Source organism: Alosa pseudoharengus, unplaced genomic scaffold (assembly GCF_046254945.1).
Source record: "Alosa pseudoharengus isolate Yale_2024_CS ecotype anadromous, Long Island Sound unplaced genomic scaffold, YU_APseudo_1.1 YU_APseudo_1.1_scf_10, whole genome shotgun sequence".
NCBI classification, from domain to species: domain Eukaryota; kingdom Metazoa; phylum Chordata; class Actinopteri; order Clupeiformes; family Clupeidae; genus Alosa; species Alosa pseudoharengus.
Genome location: NW_027468565.1, coordinates 4,524,096 through 4,542,934, shown reverse-complemented (window position 1 = coordinate 4,542,934; position 18,839 = coordinate 4,524,096). Strand labels below are relative to the sequence as shown.

Below are 18,839 nucleotides of genomic sequence, written 5' to 3'. Positions count from 1 at the left end.
TGGCCCACGTCCGAAGCAGCTGCAGCAAATTGTCACTGACCTGCAGCCATGCAGTTGAACACACACACAACGTTCAGTGTTATATATATTTATATTTATATATATATATATATACGTCTTCTCAACCGTCATGTGTCATTCCTTCGTGCACTGTACACAGGGATGCCAGTAAAAGCAAAGTAGTGCAGACGTTAGTCTTAGCCCTGTGAGGTCACATCCTTGCAGCCTTGGCAACAACCTCACCAGCCAAATCCACCCCCCCCCACCTCTCTTACACCCCCAACCCCTACCCCCACCCCTACCCTCACCCCCACAACCACTACAACAACAACAACAAAACAGACAGACTACTCTCTCCCCTTCCTAGTAAAAAGTAAACTAAAGAAAAAAAAATGTTGACCACTCTCTTTTCATCTCCCTCTCTCTTTCTATAAACATTCTTAACGTAATCCTCCTGTAATTACTGCCACTCTCTCTCTCTATAGTCTGGCTTGCGATTATATTTCAACTGAAAATCCATGGAGCTGGGCATAGAGAGGAAGCTCTGTTGACAGTCGGAGGGCTGGGGGGTAGGGTGAGGGGGTGTCTGTGTGTGTTTGTCCCAGTCCAGGGCATCATGTGGCCCAGGAGATGGCCGCGCTGTGCTCCTTGGCCTTCATTCGCAGCGTGGCGATGCTGGACGACTTGCGATCGGGGTCCACGTTGAGGTCGTAGCCATTGATGGCTCCGCCCATGCCAGGGCCCCCGAACAGGCTGCCCATGTGCGTCTGTCCCATGTGGCCCCCTGGGTTGGGCACGCCCAGGAAGTCGCTCACGCCGCTGCCAGGGTGCGGGTGGGGGGTCATGCAGGGCGCCACGCTGTCACAGGGCACCACGCAGCCGGGGACTGGAGACGCACCGCTGCTGCCTCCTATCCATGACGGATTCTGGATCTGGCCAAGAGAACAAATGTTACGTCAGACAAATTTGAGCCCTCAGCCATGGGGTCAGCTTTATACACACTTTTATATGGCTCACAGAGCTCTCTACCTAAACATGGCTGCAAAACAAGGTAATAACTCATCTTGTGCATCTCACAAGCTTATTATTGCCATAATTGCTCATTGTGGTTGACTTTTCATTGTGGTTGACTCTTCGTTGTAGATATAGCCCTTGAAATGGGGCATGAAGCTGTACCTGTGCATAGTTCTCTGGTCGGGTGAGTAGAGGCAGCTCATAGGCAGAGGAGAAGTGAGTGCGGACCTGCTGCATCTGGCCAAAGCGCTCTCGCTTTCTCCATTTTGCCCGGCGGTTCTGGAACCATACCTGCAGATGAGAGAGAAAAGTGAGTATGTCAACATTACACTGTAGATCAAAAGATAGTTCATGTATTCATTGGATTTACGACTTGGCAAGCAAACATTTACAACTTACAGGCCTGGGGTAAGCAGAACCCAATTGATGCAAATAATAGCAAACAATTATACGCTTTGGCCCCAGCAGTGGCGCGACTGGCTGGGGCACCTGCACCGTACGCCGGCGACCCGGGTTCGATTCCCGCCCCAGATCCCACCCCGACTCTCTCTCCCACTCACTTCCTGTCAATCTCCACTATCCTATCTGATTAAAGGCATAAAAAGCCCAAAAAATATAAAAACAAAAAAAAAACATTCATATGTATACAACATATGGACAACAACGTACAAGATGTGTCAACTCTCAAGACATTTAATCTGTCATATAATATTGGTCACATATGACATGCCACACTCGTGCCACACAACAGTACCAGTTTCCACCATTCACTCAAGTCAATACCTTAATGCACATGACGGCTTTTAATCAATGCTACTTTATTGGAACCTAAATATAAAAGCAATGTTACAGTACAGTTCAGTAAAATATCCGACATTTAAACAGCTCTTTCCAACGCTTGACACAAGTTCAAGCAGAGCTGCAATGCGGCTAGGTCGTAAATAAGCCGAGACTGCTGGTGCTGGGGTTGGTTGGTACACTAGCCATAGATCTCCGAGCTGAACCACACTGTGATGGATGAGGACAGGCTGCCCTCAGTGGTGGCTCTGCAGAGCTGAGTTGGTGAGCGCTGGATGTGAGGTGCAGAAGCCTCTCAGCTGTCTGTCACATGCGCACCATCTTCACTAGAGCCATTTTTATGCAGTTCAGGATGTTATTGTACCATTTGAGAGCGCTGGACATAGGGACTAGACCATAGGAAGTGGATCATCTGATGTCATTATTTCAAGGATCTACAGTATGGATGTTTCTCTCATGTGCAATCCATTAACATATGTTTTATGACTGCTGTGCGTTATTGTTGATGATTGTGTGACTCCTCCATCTGCCGAAGACAGCTTATACCCGCAATCAGCTGTAGATCACCGGAGATGGCCGTGCGTAATGATCTAAACCAGGAAATTCCTTGACTCTCCGACGGGTCCGAGGCGAAGGAACAGGAGAGGGTGAGAGCGAGTAGAGCTATAAATTATCCTGCACTTGAAAGCCCCGCCACAGGTTCCCCCCGCTTGACATCCGTAATCTGCTGTCCACACTGAGCTATTTATGCGCCGCTCTGAACTCTTCCCCCGTCCTCGGCAGCAGCAGCTCGGCCGCTGGCGCTTTGTTTTTCGGGGGTCTTCTGCTTCCCCTCAGCCATCGGCTGCTGGCTGCTCTGCGTCTGGGGCCGCCGTGGCCCATTAATCACCCGGCCGAGCGCAGAAAAGCACGCTCTCTCTCTATCTCTCTCTCTTTCACGTGCACGCGTGCACACTTGCTCTCTGTCTCTCTCGCCAGTCAGCATAGAGAAACCAAAGCCACAGTATTTGCAGGCTAGTGGAACACATGAAAATGCCAAGGTGAAAAAGGTTATTCACTCGTTACAAATGCAGCGCAACTCATCTCAACTAGGTGGCAGTGGTTGGATTCAAATGGTTCTGAATGGAGCATGCTGGTCCTTAAGAAAGCATGTGATGAAATGGAATGTTGTCTAAAATAAAAATCTATGAGGAGATCATTGTTCATAGACAGCATGCATATGGGAGGCAGACTGTGCTGTGAATGTTTGTGCATGTGTGTGTGTGTGTGTGTGTGTGTGTGTGTGTGTGTGTGTGTGTGTGTGTGTGAGACAGAGAGATTATCATAACGTCCAACAAAAGTAATAACAATAAGGAAAGTATGAGTATTTTGAGAAGGCAAAATGTATCAAATGTAATAAGTCAAATATAGTGATGTCTACCTGTAACATTAGTTCTAAAAGTATGTCATGCATTTATGTCATCTAATGTCATGTCCACAAAATATAATCCTTAAAATCTATTTCATTTTTAGATTGCTTGAGTATTGTATGTACTATATGTCCAGATTATAGTTATTCATTGGTCAAGCAGCCAAGTTCCAAAGTCACCAGATGTTATTGTCTCACAGTTGGTTTTCAAATGTCAGAATTGTAACTCATAATTGTAGTATCACTACAGGATAACATTCTGCAGTTTAGCCTGGATGGATTGAATGTCTGAATACAGCCTCCACCCACCTAGCTGGTATTCATCACTATTGGGACTGGGATGTTTGGCTTCAGAAAGATTGAACAGACTATCGTCACATATGGGAGTTCGTCCAGCACAGCACTGGACAGGTCGGCAGAATCATATTAAGATAGCAAGTAGTGGTGCATGTTTTTTATTCTTCTGTGTATCAATCTGATTTTGTAAGTCCGACCTAACAATGTCAAATTCTTCATTCGTCAAATTCAGTCTTCACAAATTCAGTCTCCACAGTCACCACAAAATCAAGAGTCCTATTTGATTTGATATTTTTTGATTTGATATTTTCAGAAGTAAATCATGTGTAAGGTGCATTCAGTAGGAGTAAGACTGAGCTCATTCGGTCCTGGAGCTGTAGGCAAATGGGGGATAGAAGAGAGGATGTGGAAGGAGGAGCTCTAGTGAAACAAAAGATAAAGATAAAGCCACAACGCCAAGCTGCAGCGCAGAGCTGACACAGAGGAAAGACATCCCTTTAAATACTTCTTGCTCAATACAACCAAATGACAGGAAGAGTAAAACACTTAAAGTAGATCCTTTCCAGACAGACCAATCATTTCTCCCATGTGCTACATAATATTATAATTTAATAATATCTTGAACTAACCTCCCAGAGTGAAGTCTCTTATTACAATCCAATTCTCAATAACAGTTACCAGCAGGAATGGAGGAGTGGCAGCCTAGTGGTATAAAACGCTGGCCTGTCTTTGTAGAACCACCACCATGTATGAACACTCATGCTAAAAGAGTGCACACACCCACTAATGCAAGCCTGCAAATATGCTGTCTTTATTTGACAGCCTTTGGCTCCCAGTGCAGGGCTGCTTAATGGATGCTTTCGCCTCTCATGTGGAGGATGGTGATCTCCAGTTATTAAAAGAATATTATGCTTCTTTTTATCTGCCATATTACCCTTCACCCTAATGCCATAAAAACAAAGCCGCAAATCGTTACTCTTTCTTTATTATGCATAAATGCGAGTCAGCGGACGGAGAGCTATGCAAGAGGGAGAGTTTACGTGCCACTTGTGGGAAAGTGACAGCGACCACGTCATCCTCGGTCACATGGTCAGGCACACTGCATCGTCGTTTTTTCCTCTGCTCCGAGGGATTCCGCTGAGCAAATTAAAGAGAGAGGAAAAATAGCTGGGGTTCTTTTTTTCTTTTTTTGTTTAGCTTTCATTCATTCATTTGTCAATTGTCTATAAGTCCTATTCTCCGGAGGGGGAAAGGGAGACATCTTCAAAGCCAAGACGCAATCTCGGCCCGACACGGAGTTTGAACTTGGATTGTGGGATGAGCCTCTGCCCAATCAAAGTGTGGTTTTCACCATCCCTGATGGGCAATTTCCCCTTCTAGCATGCAACACTCTCCCAACCTACTCTCTCTCTCCCTCTCTCTCAAACACACACACACACACACACACACACACACACAACACACACACACACACACACACACACACACACACACAGAATGTACAGGCTGTAGGTAGGAACAACAAGTTAACATGGACACTTTTAGCATAGGGCTCATAGTAATATAAAGCAACAAAAATGTTCTTGGGCATAAGGCGGAAGGGTCATCTGTCATGTTGTCTAACAGCTGCACTCCTCATAGATGATAAAGAAGGACAGCACCCCTACACACACCCCACCCGTTCCCCCAGCACATGCTGACTTCAAGCGACTGCATGGAGACATTCACCATGATGGCTCACATGTTTGAATTTCTGTCAGAGGAGATTTTGTTTGAGGCTGGCAAGTTTTTGGCTCAGATTGTGTTTTCTGCTGAGTCGTCTCTTCTCGTGAGATGTTACACGAGCCCATCGTGTGTTGTGACTGAATTCTGACGTCACATGTTTTGAGTGGCTTTTGAAATGTGACTCTGTGGTCACTTTTGTTTGGACTGGTCAGGTCATTTTTCTGTACGTGAGCTGAACCAAGGACTGAAAATACCCCAACTTGATGAGCGACCAGTTCAGTATTTGCACAACGTCTTGCTGAGCTTATGAGTTCTATCTCCAAATATGTAAGAAAGAGTCAAATGACGAGAATCCTGCCCGTACAATGGGGTTTGGCTGATAAAAAATCTATTCAAATTCCCAGCTTCTCTCTCCCTCTATCTCTCTCTCACACACACAAACACACACACACAAACACCCACCCACCCACACACACACTCACTCTTACTCTCTTTCTTTCGTTCTCTATCTCCCTCTATTTTGCTCCCTTTTCCCTCTCCCTTTTCTTCTTTCTTTCCTCCTCTTTAAGTCTGAGAGGAAGTGGGGATATTGGAAAGTGAGATGGGAGAATGTTCAAACTGGGGCTTGTTTTCATTTCATGTTTAATTTCCTGACGCCTAAGCCCCCGGCTTTCCATGGCCGCCCCCTCTGACCTCTGAGAGACTCACAGACAAGAACAGCGCAGCAGCAACACAGACAAATACACACACACACACATACTGTACACACACGCGCGCACACACACACACACACACACACACACACACACACACACACACACACACACACACACAAACCAACCCACACCGCGCATATGCACACATTCATAATCATTACACACACATAGTGATGCATTCAACCTCACACACAAATGAATGCACAAACACAATCACACAATCACACCCACTCATGGGCACACACACAGATGCACAAACATCAACATATCTACTGTCAGACAAATAAAGATGAATTAACCATTACTAAGGTACACCACCATGACTTTCATACATTTATAAACATTGTCATCGTGCCAAATAGCTGAGAGGAAAGATCATCGATACATTTGGCAAGACTGAGTGTGTCCTATTCATTGCTCAGCCGTCTCTCCGCATAGAACAGCAGCTTGTCACATGTCATCCCAGCATTCTTTGGCTTTTAAAGAGTGTGCAGTAACAAATATGCACCTCTTAATTATTGTATTTTTTTATTTGATACATGCTGGGCAGCAGAAAACTGGAGAGAGATGCATTGAAGACTGAAGTCGCTGACTACCTACCAAAGCCATTAAAGAGCTTTATTTATGTTCCTGCTATGGGAGTGAAGGGGGGAGAAAACCCTTTGAGCTTTGAAGTCTGAAGTCTGACAGGCTAACCCCAACTCTCTCTCTCTCTCTCTCTCTCTCTCTCTCTCTCTCTCTCTCTCTCTCTCTCTCTCTCCCTCTATCTCTTTCTCCTTCTGCCTGTCCACGCTGGGAGCATGGCAACTGATAGATCGCCGCTGCTGTCATTCAAACGCAACCTCTGTTTGACCCAGTCCAGAGCGAAGTTCAAGTCCAAAGCTGTGCACTGCAGTGACAATGCCTTTCAAAGACCGTGGACAAGTAATAGCCAGAATTTTGTGATTAAATTAAAAGGGAAGGGGAAAAAAGCTTTGATGCTTTGAAATGATTGTCCCACGAATGGTAGCATTTAATCTGTTGTTTCCAATTCCTAAATTCTGAAATAATCTTTTGCAGGATGAGAGTATAGAGTTTGGGACAAAGCTGGGTAAAAGAGAGAGGGGTGGGTGGGGGAGGGGGGTGGTCTCTCTCAGCTACAATCCAAAAAGGGAAAAAGTGAGGGCTTTTGTGTGGATTGCGTATGTCTGTAAGGTATGTTTTTGAAATGCGGGTCAAACCCCACAGTCACTCAACAGAGTCTGCTGTGTGTTGTCAGACTGCAGACTTAATTAGATTCATCTGGAGGCACGGATGGCCCTGTTTGGATTCCAAATGAATGCAGTTATTTCACTGTACCCCCGACGCAGGGCCAGGTTCCCCCTCCTGACAGTGTCTCTGTGTGCACATGGAAATTGGACGTGGCATCTAAAAGTGTTTTTTTTTATTCCCCAGCCAATTGGCTTTGATGTTTTTCTGGTTGCCCCTCGAACATCGTGCGGTGAGGCAGCCCGAACACGGACTGGAAGTTTTGAAAAATGTTTGACCCTTGGCCTTATGGTGGCGTCTGGAGCATGTAGAGTGAAATTCTCTCACCAGGCCAACCACTCACCCCCATGTCTCTTTCTCTCTCTCTCTCCCTCTCTCTCTCTCTCTCTCACTCTCTCTCTCTCGCATACACACACAAACATGCACACACACACACATACTCTCACACACGCGCGCACACACACACACACACACACATACTCACACATCCACACATGCACATGCACATGCACATGCACACACACACACACACACACACACACACACGCACACACACACACATACACACACACACACACACACCAAACACTCTTGAACCTGGCAGGCAGTACTTGCATACAAGACAACAATGGTCTCCAATGGATTCCTGCCAGTGTTTGAGTTAACCCTCAGTTGACCAGATTTAAGCAGTCCCCGAGCCCTCCAAAAAAGCCCTCATACTGCGATAAACTAAACACAGTACTGCGAATAAACAGGTCCAATAGTTAGAATTCAGAAAACAGAACTCGACTGACCTGTACCCGGGCCTCTGTGAGGTCAGTCCTCAGGGCGAGCTGCTCGCGGGCGTAGACGTCGGGGTAGTGCGTCTTCTGGAAGACTTTCTCCAGCTCCTCCAGCTGGTAGCTGGTGAAGGTGGTGCGGTTGCGCCTCTTCTTGCCCTTGTTGCTCTCGGCCTCGCTCTTCTCCATGGGGCTGGTCAGCTCAGAGCCGGGCCGCTCCGAGGGGCCTTTCACACCCGGGTCCTTCACGTTGAGGTAACTGCCATCCATCCCCGTGGGGTCAGAGCTCGGGGGCAATTCTGAGTCTGTCAATCCAGTGCCGTCTTTACCTATATGGGGTCATTAACAGAGATGTTAGGAGAGGACACAGTTGGTTGGTAAGTTGGTTACAAAAGTAACCAACTTACCAACAAAAGATTTTTTGGTGTGAATGTGTCAGCCATGTGGTCGATAGTGAGAGATATATCCATAAACATCCATTGTAAAAACCAACAACAAAACATAAAATTGTACAGATAAATAAGGGCATGGACAACCAATCACATTGTTGAGTCAATATGAATTCTATTACATAGGCTGGAGAAGCAATCAATGCTGTCTGCCTATGCTCCAGTGCCCAGTATCTTCCAACTGAGTCAAATGCCACTATAGTGCCACTTTAAGCTCCATGCCTACTCCGCAGTCAAAAGCCAAGCCTCCTCCACACACGCACTGCTTTACTTTTTGTCACCCGAGATTTCAAGAGAGACCGTTCTGTCACAGACCTCTCTTTGTCCCGCTCTTTTAAAAAATACAGTTTTATATGGCTGAATCAAGCGCCCTCGCTCTGTGTACACAAATAGCCGTATAAATAAATCATCCAGGAGGGGTCTGGTTTGGATTCGGGAGCACAGCACTTTTCTGTCAGACGCCGCAGAGGCTGCAGCCAATTCCTGCAACCTGTCAGAAACAGAGATGGGAGTTTTTTTTTTTTGAAACTGTACTGGCCCCCACAATGGCCCCACCTGCCCAGTGCTGACGCATCCTGTTGCCCCTGGTGGAAACAGGCATATTTACATGAATGTATTTTTTCCTTGTCCTTTGCTTCTTTCAAACATAAGTGTTTACTCAACTTTACTCAACTGCAGTGTAGTAGTAGTGAGGGACATGGTGAGGGAGAACTAGAGACCCGGAATGGCTGTCTCCTGTCTGTTGTTGTGTGCTCCACCATATTTGGAGCAGACCTTCTCTCCTCTCCTGAGGAGTAGGAGCAAGAGAGGGAATGAAAGACTGATTCTGTCTGCTCCTCCCCATGTCAAGCCCAGCACAGACAAGAGGCTTGCTTTTGTCTGTTCTCAAATGTGTGGCGCCTGGCCGTGAGAACAGTTTCATGTGGGTCCAAGCGTATAGTTGGGGCTTTAGCGGAGATAGAGCGAGAGTACCGTTTTTACTGCTGTGAGGTTCCCCCCTCTGTTCAGACACCTAAGTGATCCAGCAGGGGTGAGACAATCCCCCGGAGGATAGGGAGAGTACAACTCAGGACATCCAACTGGATGCAGTGACGTCATCCGCATGTCTGTCACTCACCTACGCTGACCACACATGCTAGCCTCCTATCTAAATTACCTGTTTCCTCTCACTCTCATTTCAACACCTTTAATCGTTGGTTCATTGTACTTCTCTTACTTCCTCCCTCCCTAGTTTTCTCTCTCTTTCTCTGAGACTCTATCCCTCTCTCACTCTTATGGTTTGGATACTAACTGAAGCGCAGAGAATGCACATTGTCTTCATGAATATTTCAAAGGTGCAACCAGTGAGGACCAGCCCTGCATTCCCCCTCCTCAGTCCCTTTCCCCTCCAAAGACTTCCTCTGCCTTTGCTCGGTTCCTCCAAGGATTCCTGGCATGGCAGCGTGAGGATGCTTGTGGTGAACTCTTCAAATCCCCACCCTTTAAAGTCTCAGAATCCGCACATTGATAGTTGTGCTGAATCTGCTGCAACCAAACAATGTGTTGAAACAGACCCAGAGCACATTTTTCACTCGGAGCCGAGGCTCCTAAAGTGTTGCTTCAAGTTCTCGCACTGACAGCAGACTAAGTCAGGATTTGAGAGCGATTCTCTGAACATTTAGAGTTTTGTAGGATCCAAAAGAATGCCATTCCTACACTCCAGATGGATCAATTAGCTGAAACCAGTGTTGAGATGAACATGGAGAAATCAATTTTCAGATGAGGAACAATCACTGCCATCTGATGAGAAATGTGGCTTTAGGTTTCTAGATAGATCTCCTGAAATTACATATGACAATGCTTGATAATGAACCAGCCTGTGTGCTATCTGTGGAGGGTATTTTCATGCACTTGTCATTCCTTGGAGGAAATGAAATTATGCCGTAAGGGAACCGTCTACTTCCCAAGTCCTCTTTCGAATGATGTATTCCCAGTTTAAGCCTTCCAATTGCTCACAAACTGGAGATTGGCAACTTGAACCTGAGAGAACAATGGCGGCGAGGCTCACCTCTGTACGTTGGCAGACCCTTTGAGTTAGCATAGGTCAAATGTTTAAGGAGGTCAGACATTTAATCACTGTTAGAAACAAGAGGAAAACATCAAAGTGTAATTTAACTGGCTGTTAAGCGGCAGGACGTCCCCTCTGCTTTTATGGAGAGTGATGGGCAGGGTCAGCTAAAGGCAAATTAAAGAAACGCTATAAATTAGGCACTCTTAAGATGCCTGGGAAGGGTTAATGACCTACCATTCCAAAATTAAAGGACGTTTTTAACACACATATAAACGTAGGGCTTTTTTTCTTCACCGGTGACTGTTAAGCGGGCATGGACGGCCCTAGATCATCTGGCACAACTGAGAAAATATGTTAGCAGTTCGGCAACTCTGTCTTTTTAGTGTGTGGTGATTTCACAAATAGTTTTCTAAGATTTGTTTCTTTGCTGTCATCTAGTCAGCCAATCCTATAAGTCTGGGGAGACTGCGTGTTGCTTCATACAAGAATGTGTTATGACTTCAAATCCTTGTAAAGCTACATTGTTTTTTCCTTCACTGCTGATGTGCAAGGAAGGACTCCATCTGAAATTCCTTTGTTCTGTTTCTGTCTCAGCCTTACAAGATGCAGTAAAACAAGTTGCTATAGTCAAATGTATGCGAGCAAGACACAGGTAGTTCTGAAGTTCCCAGATGTTTCCAGCAGAAGATCTATGCCAGCAGATTGCACAGGAATGCAGATTCCATGGGAAACGAGCGGTGTTTCCGTTAAACTGCAGAATGTGATAAATTGCCTCTCATAAGACACCCCTGTCCTATAGAGATCTCACCCAGTCAGCTTTCAGAACATGACTGGCATTGATCCAGCATGCTGTGTCCATCTATTCAACAATGAGGAGCATTCTAGGACACAAAGCAACAAAAAGAGCTGGTAAGAGGTGTCACTGCTGAGTTGTCCTGCATGTGTTCAATGTTCCCCTGTTCTTACAAACAAAAGGTGATCTGTGGCTCCGATAAAGGTGGAATTTCTTCATCAACGTCAGGGGTATTTGTTGCAGGTAGCAGTCCATATTTGATTTATCATGTCTTTAAACCATTTACAGCTTACTGTTATGACATCATGCAATCATCAAGCTCAGGTTTTTGGAATACTTCCCAGTGTGCTTTGCACAAACAATTTGTCTACTCCCATCGAAAAAGAATGTATGGAAAACGCAATTTAGCCTCCAGGGCTTTGGTAATTTGTGTGGTTTTGCACTCACTTGAAAGTTCTGGTCCTCTGATAGCATTCTGGTATTGTACTACAGCACTGCACTGCCCGCGCTTGGCTTGGCTGAATTTGTGCAAAATCACCGGAGCTGGAGGGGAGCATGGAAACTTCTGTGGGTCCCACAAAAAATGCCAATGTTAACCCAGAGGACAGGATCTCTGCACGTTTACCACCTGGGTAGAACTACAAAAATCACTCTTTCTCTGAGAAAACGAGGGAAGAGAGAGAGGAGCAGTGTATTTCTGATAGAGCAGTTCTCAGAGAAGCTGAAGTCTCACCATGCCTGAGTCATGACGGGCAGGAAGGCAGATGAGCAAGAGACAGATGAAACGGTTATTGTTTTGGAGTGGTGGAGTATGTGCATATGTGTCAAGTGGGGATGGCAGGCCGCCATGCTTTGTTAACACTAAGAGTGAGAAGACACTCACACACTCATATGGTGACATACAGTAATAAACATACTGTATCTAAACACTCCTGACCTTCCCATACACACACACACACAAACACAGACACACACACACACACACACACACACGCACACAATCAATATATCTGTGATCTGCAAAAATAATTATTATAATACTATGGCAGACAGCTCATCTCCAAAATTAAAATGCTTGATAAACATCAATCAATAATGTACATGACTACATGGAAAACATGGAAAACAAACAAGTTGCTCTACATTTTCCAAAGCTTACTCTCATATGCCACAGATGATCAGAGGAAACTTGCTAAAAGTTGTCAGTTTTGTGCGTTGAAGCGACAACGTCTATGATACCTTCACCTTATCCTACTGCCCAAGTCTTTTCTCTTAATCTCTTCCCTTGCCTTTTCCTTTGCACATATGTTTGCCTTCGCTGAGTCTACATCACATTTTTCTTTTTCACAATATGGTAGTCATCAGCACATACACTACCCCTGACATCATCCTCCAGATCCTTAAACACATACTTACAGTGTGCCCTTTTGACAGGATGTCTTTGAACTTATGCTTTGTGAAGCTCCTCCAGCTCCCACGCTGGTAAAAGTATGTATTCTACTCTGTGTCCCATTGAACATGCATTGGCTTTTGAAGATCATATGTGAAGTTTAAGAATCCTATCTTCAAAATAAATATGATTTTCTGGGAGCAGATATCTCCCATCTGCATGACCAACCGCTCACTGAAATGCACATGAAAAACTCAGAAATTCATATGTGAACCAAAATGTGCAACTTTCAGTTCAATGGCTGGGTTTAAAATAGTAAATCCTGTTTGTATTCTCCAGTCACGGTTTCTGTCTCATTAATATTGTTTTTAGGGTATCAGGAAAAGTGACTTGTTTTTGGTCCGAATAGTGTAGCTGCAGCTTCTCTTCTCAACCATCTGACAACAAGCCAAACAGGCGCTCCTCAGTATTTCCAGTGATGCTTCAACTCTGCAAGCATTTTGCTGTTTCTGCGCCTGTCTTCGCTCTAGGCTCTCAGTCCAGCACAGTGACAGCTCAGAACGCTTCTCCTGATGTTACATAAATACCGTGTACCGTGATGTAAGGGAAAGTGCATGTTCATATTCACACAGCCCAAAAATACAAATAAAAAATAAAAATGCAGAAACACACACTGGCGCATCTGTCAACCAAGGCTGCATTAACATCTTGAGGAGCCTGTTTGGATTTCTCCAATCACTCCAAAGTAAGCTCTCCCTAAACAACCTGTCTCTAACTGTGTTTATTGATGTGGGGCATTATTTACGGCAGGGTTACGCAAACCAGTCGCCCCATGTCATTTCAGGGGGAGTCCCTAAGGTATTGGGGGGGCTATACTCTTTGAGTATGAATAATGGTTTTGGGAGCATGAGCTATGATCTGCCACAGATTAATAGCAAACTCTCCTGTAATGTTGGCCTGCTTTCCTGTCTACTCCTGAGTGCTTGACCAGTCTGTGCCTTTAGATTTTAATCAGCACTCTGGTCAGGTACATGCCGTCGCTCTGCATGAGACTCCTCCTGTTCGCATTCCTCATCCCCACAGGTAGGAGTTCCATAGGTGTACCACCCACTTTTGTCTGCTATGGCATCAGTGTAGCAGTTTCACAAAGATCTTTGGCCTTCCATCGAAAGTCTCACACTCATTTGACCTATTCGATATCAGAAATGATGAAGCTTCACAAATAAAAGAAATAGCCACAATGACCTCGCCCATACATGCAGTCTTTAAAACAAAACTTAAAACGTAAGCGCTAAATAGCACTGAATGAAAAGCATCATTTGCCAGGATAATTGTGGTGCAGGTGTGCTCCAGCAGAGGTGTGAACATATAGTAATACCCACTTGCACTCCCATGCCAAGTGCTCTACATTTACCAGTGCTGCTATTATTCTTAATTCACAGCTCCCTGCAATAATTGTGAGAAATGTGTTTCCACTTTTGTCAGGCAGTACAAAGCAGAGGCTCAGCACATACTTAATCCTTAAAGTCTAGCTTGTCTTCCCGTTTAGTCTCAATTATTTGTTGAATGCAGAACTTTCTCCTATCAATTATAGTTACCCCTGCCAGGTGGGACCACGATGTATTTTAAAGGTTGTGCTGACCACAGGTAGGCCTATGGCAGCATTTCTCAATATAGCCCATACCTCCAGGCAAAACCGGCCACTTCCTGCAGGAACCATGAGCATTTCTTTTTTGGCTTACAGGGCATTATTCAGGTGGATGTCACTGCACGGGTTGAGTTCAGACTAGGCCTAGCAGTTGTGCAATAGTCTATCTTGCAGTGACTCCAAGACCACAGTTTACAAAAAGCCTGTTAACGCTTGAGGCTTTGGCCATCTCCCAGCACAACCATCCTCGCTAAAAAGATGTAATGCATGCATCTGGCTGACGCCTTGACTCCACTTAAATACAACAGCATAACGCTCCACATGGGAGACGTTCCGTCAATAATGACTGCAAATCGCTAATTGTGCTTGCCAAATATCCTGCTGTTGAGAGCTGGCTTGCTCCACTTTTGCTAGTGGTAGCACAATGTTATGAATTCATGGCAAAAACACTCAGAAAACAAATAGTGATCAAAATTAGGCTATAGAACATGGTTAGAAAATTTGTGAGAGGGCAGTTGTTCATTGTATGACAAGTAATGACAAAACCAATCCATTCTTAATGATTAAGTATAAAATGTCAATGATAGCTGAAAATGATCAGTATGATTTTATAACACTGCAGTTTGACGCACCAATCGGAATGTAACGTCTATCTATCAATAACAACATTTAGGCTTATTTACTTTTTCTATATATTTTATTTCGTTTATTTTACGAATCCTATAGCAGTTAATTAGCCTGAGCCAAACACTGAATGATAATGGTTAACAACATCAATAATAATAATAATAATAATAATAATAATAATACATATTTCAGTTTTCAGCCACCAACACTCCATAAATTGAAGAGTTAATTCGCTATTCCACATTTTTTTTATGTATTCCTGTCTTTAGTGGCTTCAACTTAAATCTCCCAAGGCCCTGTAAAAAAAGATGAAGTAATTCAGGAAGATAAGAGTCGTGCATTCTCTTCAAATGTCGCGTATTTGTTCACCAATGCGCGGTCTATTAAAATAACATCTGCACAACAGTCCGCCTTTAAAACGCATTTTATACTTAAATGTAAATGAAGATGAGAGACAAGAGGAATTGATTGGTTTTGCTTTATATGGTAATTAAACGTTTATTAAAATACTCACACTATTGATATTGATATTCACAATATCTATTTTGCTATTTGTTCATATTGCGTTAGTAACCCTTATTTTCTTATTTAACTTGTCTTTTATTATTATTATTATTATTATTGTTATTATTATTATTATTACTAGCCTAATAATACGAATAATGATAATAATAATAATATCAAGGTTATTGCCTTGTGTGAAGTGTAACAGCCATAAGGAACTGCCTTCAGCATGGACATGACTAATGGATCATTTAAGGCGAGAGTAGCCCCACTGCGCATAATGCTGTCAATCCCAATGATTTATTGTGAATTTCGCGACTTCATCAGCCTGCTTATTGTATTAACAACGTGAACAGGATTTGATTAAAAGGGAGTAGCCTATTCATCCCTTCCTTTTACAGTAGGCTAACTTTAATTTATATAAAGTATTGTTCATATATTTACTTAAAGAAAACAAATAGTGATCAAAATTAGGCTAACATGGTTAGAACATATGTCACTTTATGCAAATAATCCTAAAATGGCCCTGCATCTTCTCGTGTGCTAACACAGGAGTTTATATTAAGCATGCAGTTTTCGTTGGGTCATGATAATTGATATTGATCACAGGTCTGGTCCAACAACTAAAAATGTTTTTTTTTTCTACTCATCACATGAATGAAACGGGTAGTGAATTGTGAATTGTGTTTTGCTCTGTTTTACCGTCATGCAGTTTATTTCCATTTCATTATATTTCCAACATTATGCAATTTATTTCCATCTCCATTTTGAATATTTCCATGCGTCTAGGCCTGCTATTTTACATACATTTTAGACCACAAACTAATATACTTTTATAAATCAATGATTGTTTTACCTTTCATCCATGCATTTTGTGAATTGCAAAGCCTGTCCTTGCACTTAGATTTCAACTTATCAAATCAGAAGCGGCAAGCAAAGATGATTTCAATCCATAATCTAAGCCGAATTTTCATGCATGATGGATATACCCAAATAGGCTTGGCACATAGGAAAAATGTATGAATGTTTGTAAGTAAGCCTGTGTGTAACAATAGAGAAAATACGCAATATTATGCTATCGGCTATATTATAATTGTTCTATAACCTGTTCCCATCTGCTCGCATTGACCAACTTTTCACACGCCCCTTGTTTGCTTTCTATTCTTAAGGGCCTCGACCTTTTAGGCTATGGTCAGTCGTCTTGTTTTTATGTTGTCGGGATTAATACTAGCATATTTAAAGTAATGTGATGTTAGTAAAATTGTTACATTTCGAAACGTATCTTAATTTTCTGTTGAACTGGTGGACACACTAAACCTGCGTGTTTTACATTATCTCCTGATTTATGACCACGGTGAAGGGTTTCCATGCTCTTTTGGTCCTCAGAAGATCAGATGATCATGAGAACATGCCATTTTCTTTTGTGACTGAAAGAAACCATATTACGTGGAGACGCTTTTCTCTGTGCACAGGCAAAATCAGAGTCGGCAATAGCTTATCCGTCTTTTAGGCCTTTTCGCTGGCCTGCTCTTTCCTGACAAAGCTACTAAAATGAGCATAGTAAACATCTGTGTAACAGATATAGACACAGTCAATCATTGTGCAAATTAGCCCAGAGTGTGTATGGCAAATATATCATTTCTGAATAACATATTCACCGCCATGATAAATCAATTGCATCGGCTTTATTGCTGTGGTAGTGATTGGGCACACTGCATGTACAATATAGCGCCAAAAGGACTCAAGTGGGATGAGCGAAACAACACGGGTAAAACAACGATAGCCAATATGTTATTAAGTTCAACAGTGGGCCATGGTGACTGCAAACTATTATGAATCAACACTATTGCCAATTCTATTTCGAAAGATGTTTTAATATATTAAAGTAAAGTTCAAGTGAAAGCCTGTGCTACTTGTTACCACGCCGACGCATAGTGTTTCTATTGCTATCTGCAAACTTGTTAATTCAATTGTCTGATTCATTTCCAATAATGAGGATTGTAGTCCAGATTATCGCATTACTTAATTCAATTTCATTGTCGAAGAGAAACGTCAATGAAGTCAATGATGTCGTCCACATAGCGTTAATTGTGTTGACGGCTAAATGAGGTTGTACAATAAAGTAAATATGATTAGATGCAGCAAGTGAATGACAGCCAACGTAATGATAGACTACTACTGCGAAATCGGAAAATAGTTGCAGGCGGAATCACATTTAAAGTCCCCGGCCACTAAGAAATCCCGGGATAACTTCTGCGAGAAGCCATTACCATTTCGAGCCAGACATATTCTCACAATAACAAAGTTCTCGTATACAAACAGTGAGCATAAAAACCCAGTATCAATGCAGTTTTACTTAAGAAGGAGTCTGGAAGAACGTACCATAGCAGGAGATGAGTGCGCCGTTGTGCCCGCTGTCCTGGTGGAGTTTGTTGCCTTCCGGGGGTGTTTTGCAAGTAGGTCTCTGCATGAAGAGGTGGTATTTGTTAAAGGTGCCTTCCCCACCCGGAGCATCCAATGACTGGCACTCCTGTTGGAAAGGACTCCGCGACTTCTCCCCGTAAGCTTGACCTTTGCTGGGGAGGAAAGCGGGGCTGTATTTGTTGTCACTTGGCTGGAATGTCCTGAAAGGATTGGCCTGCTGATCCCTACCTTGCGCCGTGGACGGGCTATAATATGAATCCATGGATGTCATATCGCAGTATGAAACGCACGTATCTGCGTTCATTCCTAAAAAACTTGGTAGCAAGTACGTCCAAACTTTTTTTCTGTCTTTCCTGAAGAACGCCTCACACGCTCATGCACAGACAACCACGCACTCGCATGGATTCACACACGCACGCACACACACACTCACACACCCACACTGGAGCAGCAGCTGGAGTTGGTTAAAAATGATTCAGATGTTTTCCAGAGACTAGGCTGAGCAAATGCTAAAAAGCCCCCTTAAGGTTTAGTGGGGTAACAAAATGCGTGTCTACAGAGGATGCTGCGAATACGGCCCCTACCATACTACTCAATGTACCACTCGAAACTGAATGAAGTCTTTACCCAATGTTGCTGTGTAACTTAGACGCGATAAATAGGGAGGTTAGGCCATTGCACACAGGAAAAGAGGGACACTATTTTTTCTACAAACACGTGGGACACACAACACATGACATTAATGCGATTAAGACTGAATATATAACTGACACAACTTGCAGAGGGAGGGCGCGTGTAATCGTTCTGAGATTCTGAGCTTGTGTAAAAATAAATCTGTATTAGAGACAAGAGAGGATTTTTGTACACATTTGGATGTGACTGTTTTTTGTCATTCAGTGTCAAAAGGAATACTCAAATCCCACATTTGTTTCATAGGAAACAACATGTTGGAAAGCGGTGTCAATGTTT

General features: G+C 43.6%; 1 protein-coding gene across 1 annotated transcript; it reads right to left on the bottom strand.

Annotated features, from left to right (window-relative positions):
* Positions 1 to 430: 430 nt before the first annotated feature.
* LOC143139136 (homeobox protein aristaless-like 4) lies at positions 431 to 18,174 on the bottom strand. The gene is made up of 4 exons (XM_076299734.1): positions 17,829 to 18,174; positions 8,001 to 8,314; positions 1,177 to 1,305; positions 431 to 932 (listed from the first exon to the last, which is right to left on the bottom strand). The coding sequence occupies exons 1-4, from the start codon at positions 18,172 to 18,174 to the stop codon at positions 615 to 617; spliced, it is 1,107 nt and encodes a 368-aa protein (XP_076155849.1). The 3' UTR covers positions 431 to 614.
* Positions 18,175 to 18,839: the final 665 nt, after the last annotated feature.

Bases quoted from the DNA above. Each gene is read 5' to 3' on its own strand.
- LOC143139136 (XM_076299734.1), bottom strand. From the start codon at position 18,174: ATGAACGCAGATACGTGCGTTTCATACTGCGATATGACATCCATGGAT. The intron at 8,315-17,828 runs GTACGTTCTTCC...GACCCCATATAG, and splicing joins CGCACTCATCTCCTGCTATG to GTAAAGACGGCACTGGATTG. The intron at 1,306-8,000 runs GTCAGTCGAGTT...TCTCATCTGCAG, and splicing joins TCACAGAGGCCCGGGTACAG to GTATGGTTCCAGAACCGCCG.